General features: G+C 49.3%; 1 protein-coding gene across 1 annotated transcript in view; it reads left to right on the plus strand.

Annotated features, from left to right (window-relative positions):
• Nucleotides 1–1058: 1058 nt before the first annotated feature.
• The window catches only part of EMH_0038320 (uncharacterized protein), a gene marked incomplete at both ends in the record, with an annotated part of 2184 nt that continues 1206 nt past the window's right edge, over nucleotides 1059–2036 (plus strand). The window contains 2 exons of the mRNA XM_013495281.1: nucleotides 1059–1230; nucleotides 1642–1720. Of these exons, the coding sequence (XP_013350735.1) occupies nucleotides 1059–1230; nucleotides 1642–1720 (251 nt within the window). The remainder of the gene's footprint in view (nucleotides 1231–1641; nucleotides 1721–2036) is intronic.

The following is a 2036-nucleotide window of genomic DNA, read 5'->3' on the forward strand; positions in this document are numbered from 1 at the left end:
AACCCTAAACCCTAAACCCTAACCGCCGAGCTCAAATAGCAGGCAGAGAGGGGTGGGATGGGGACAGAGAGAATGCGTTCTAGTGAAACTCAAGTGGACAAAGTTAGGGTTTAGGGTTTAGGGTTTAGGGTTTGGGGTTGCAGAGCCCTAAACCCTATAATAACGATGGAGGAGACTCGACCCCGTATCCGCTCTATTGTGGTTTAGGGTTCATTTTTGAGGGTTTAGGGTTTAGGGTTTAGGGTTTAAGGTTGCAGTACCCTTAAATAACAAGCAGCAGCAGAATGTAAACCGCAAAAGGAGGATAGGAGCTGATGAGAGGGGGATCGAGTGTGCGGTCTAGGGTTTAGGGTTTAGGGTTTAGGGTTTAGGGTTTAGGGTTTGTTCCACCTAACACACACAGGCAGCTCTTAGGAGATACGGTTTAGGGTTTAGGGTTTGATGTTTAGGGTTTAGGGTTTTAGGGTTTAGGGTTTAGGGTTTAGGGTTTAGGGTTTACGGGGGCCAGCGTGTAGGTGACCTCGGGGTCACCTCGCACCCAGCANTTAGGGTTTAGGGTTTAGGGTTTACGGGGGCCAGCGTGTAGGTGACCTCGGGGTCACCTCGCACCCAGCAGGGCCTCGATCGAGTTTAGGGTTTAGGGTTTAGGGTTTAGTGTTTAGGGTTTAGGGTTTAATATTTTAGACTTTTTATATTTATAGTTGCAGTTCCAGAGCTCCTTTTTAAGATAAATTGTTTGCTGCTGAGTAGCTGCTCCTGCAGCCCCTTGAGGACCGTAGCCCTTTGAGGGTTTAGGGTTTAGGGTTTAGGGTTTAGGGTTTAGGGTTTTTTGTTTTTTGGGGTTTCCATGTTCTTTTTATCATTTGCATGTGTATACTCCTTATAAACCCTAATAAACCCTAATAAACCCTAATAAACCCTAAACCCTCGATTGTGAGGCTTCTGTCGATCCTGCATTTGTTTTTGGCTGCTTTAAGGGTTTAGGGTTTAGGGTTTAGGGTTTAGGGTTTGTGGTTGTTGCAATGCTGCATTCAACTCAGCCACGGCTCGGGGTGGTTATGGGCAACCCCACCCCCGCACCTGCCTGTACACTCCACCGCGGCTACGGTGGTGTTGCTGCGCTGCTGCAGCAGCTGCAAGGCAGCAGCAGATGCGTGCAGGCCGAAGCTCTCGTCGCTCTAGACTCCTTCTTTAAGGAGGCGGAGCAGTGTGTTGCAGCATACAAAGCCGGTAATCTCTAGGGTTTAGGGTTTAGGGTTTAGGGTTTAGGGTTTAGNAGTGTGTTGCAGCATACAAAGCCGGTAATCTCTAGGGTTTAGGGTTTAGGGTTTAGGGTTTAGGGTTTAGAGTCGAGGGTTTAGCATCGAGGGTTTACGCTCTACCCTCTACGCCGCCTAGACTGGGGGTTCAACGTTTAGGGTTTAGGGTTTAGGGTTTAGGGTTTAGGGTTTAGGGTTTATGGTAAGGTGCAGGTCCGAGCTGAGTCTTGAGTATCGAGGTCACATGCCTTCGTTTGTAGGGTTTGTTTTATCCATTTACTTTTTAGGGTTTAGGGTTTGAGGCTGCGTTGCTTAGTCTAGGGTTTAGGGTTTAGGGTTTAGGGTTTAGGGTTTAGGGTTTAGGGTGTGTTGTGTATGAAAGGCATCGTGCCGCTGCTGATTCAATTTGCTGCTGGTAGGGCGCAGCCCCTGAGGCGGCTAGCTGTGAAGGCCCTGGCGAGGTAAACACCAAGCAGCAGCAGCAGCAGCAGCAGCAGCAGCAGCAGCAGCAGCAGCAGCAGCTTCAAAAGAAGAGAGAAAAGGAAAGAAATAGCAGACGGACGGGCAGAGAAAAAAACAAAAAAAAAAAAACCAAAAAGCAGCAGAAACACACAAACATACATGCACACAAACGAATACACCAAATTGCTGCTGCTGCTGCTGCTGCTGCTGCTTCTGCTGCTGCTTCTGCTGCTGTTGCTGCTGCTGCTGCTGCTGCTGCTGCAACAGGTTCGCTGCACATGACGGGCCGCGTCGTTTGCTGCTGCTGCCTCCTGC

The sequence above is a fragment of the Eimeria mitis genome, genomic scaffold, assembly GCF_000499745.2.
Source record: "Eimeria mitis Houghton genomic scaffold, Emh_scaff1502, whole genome shotgun sequence".
Lineage (NCBI taxonomy): Eukaryota > Apicomplexa > Conoidasida > Eucoccidiorida > Eimeriidae > Eimeria > Eimeria mitis.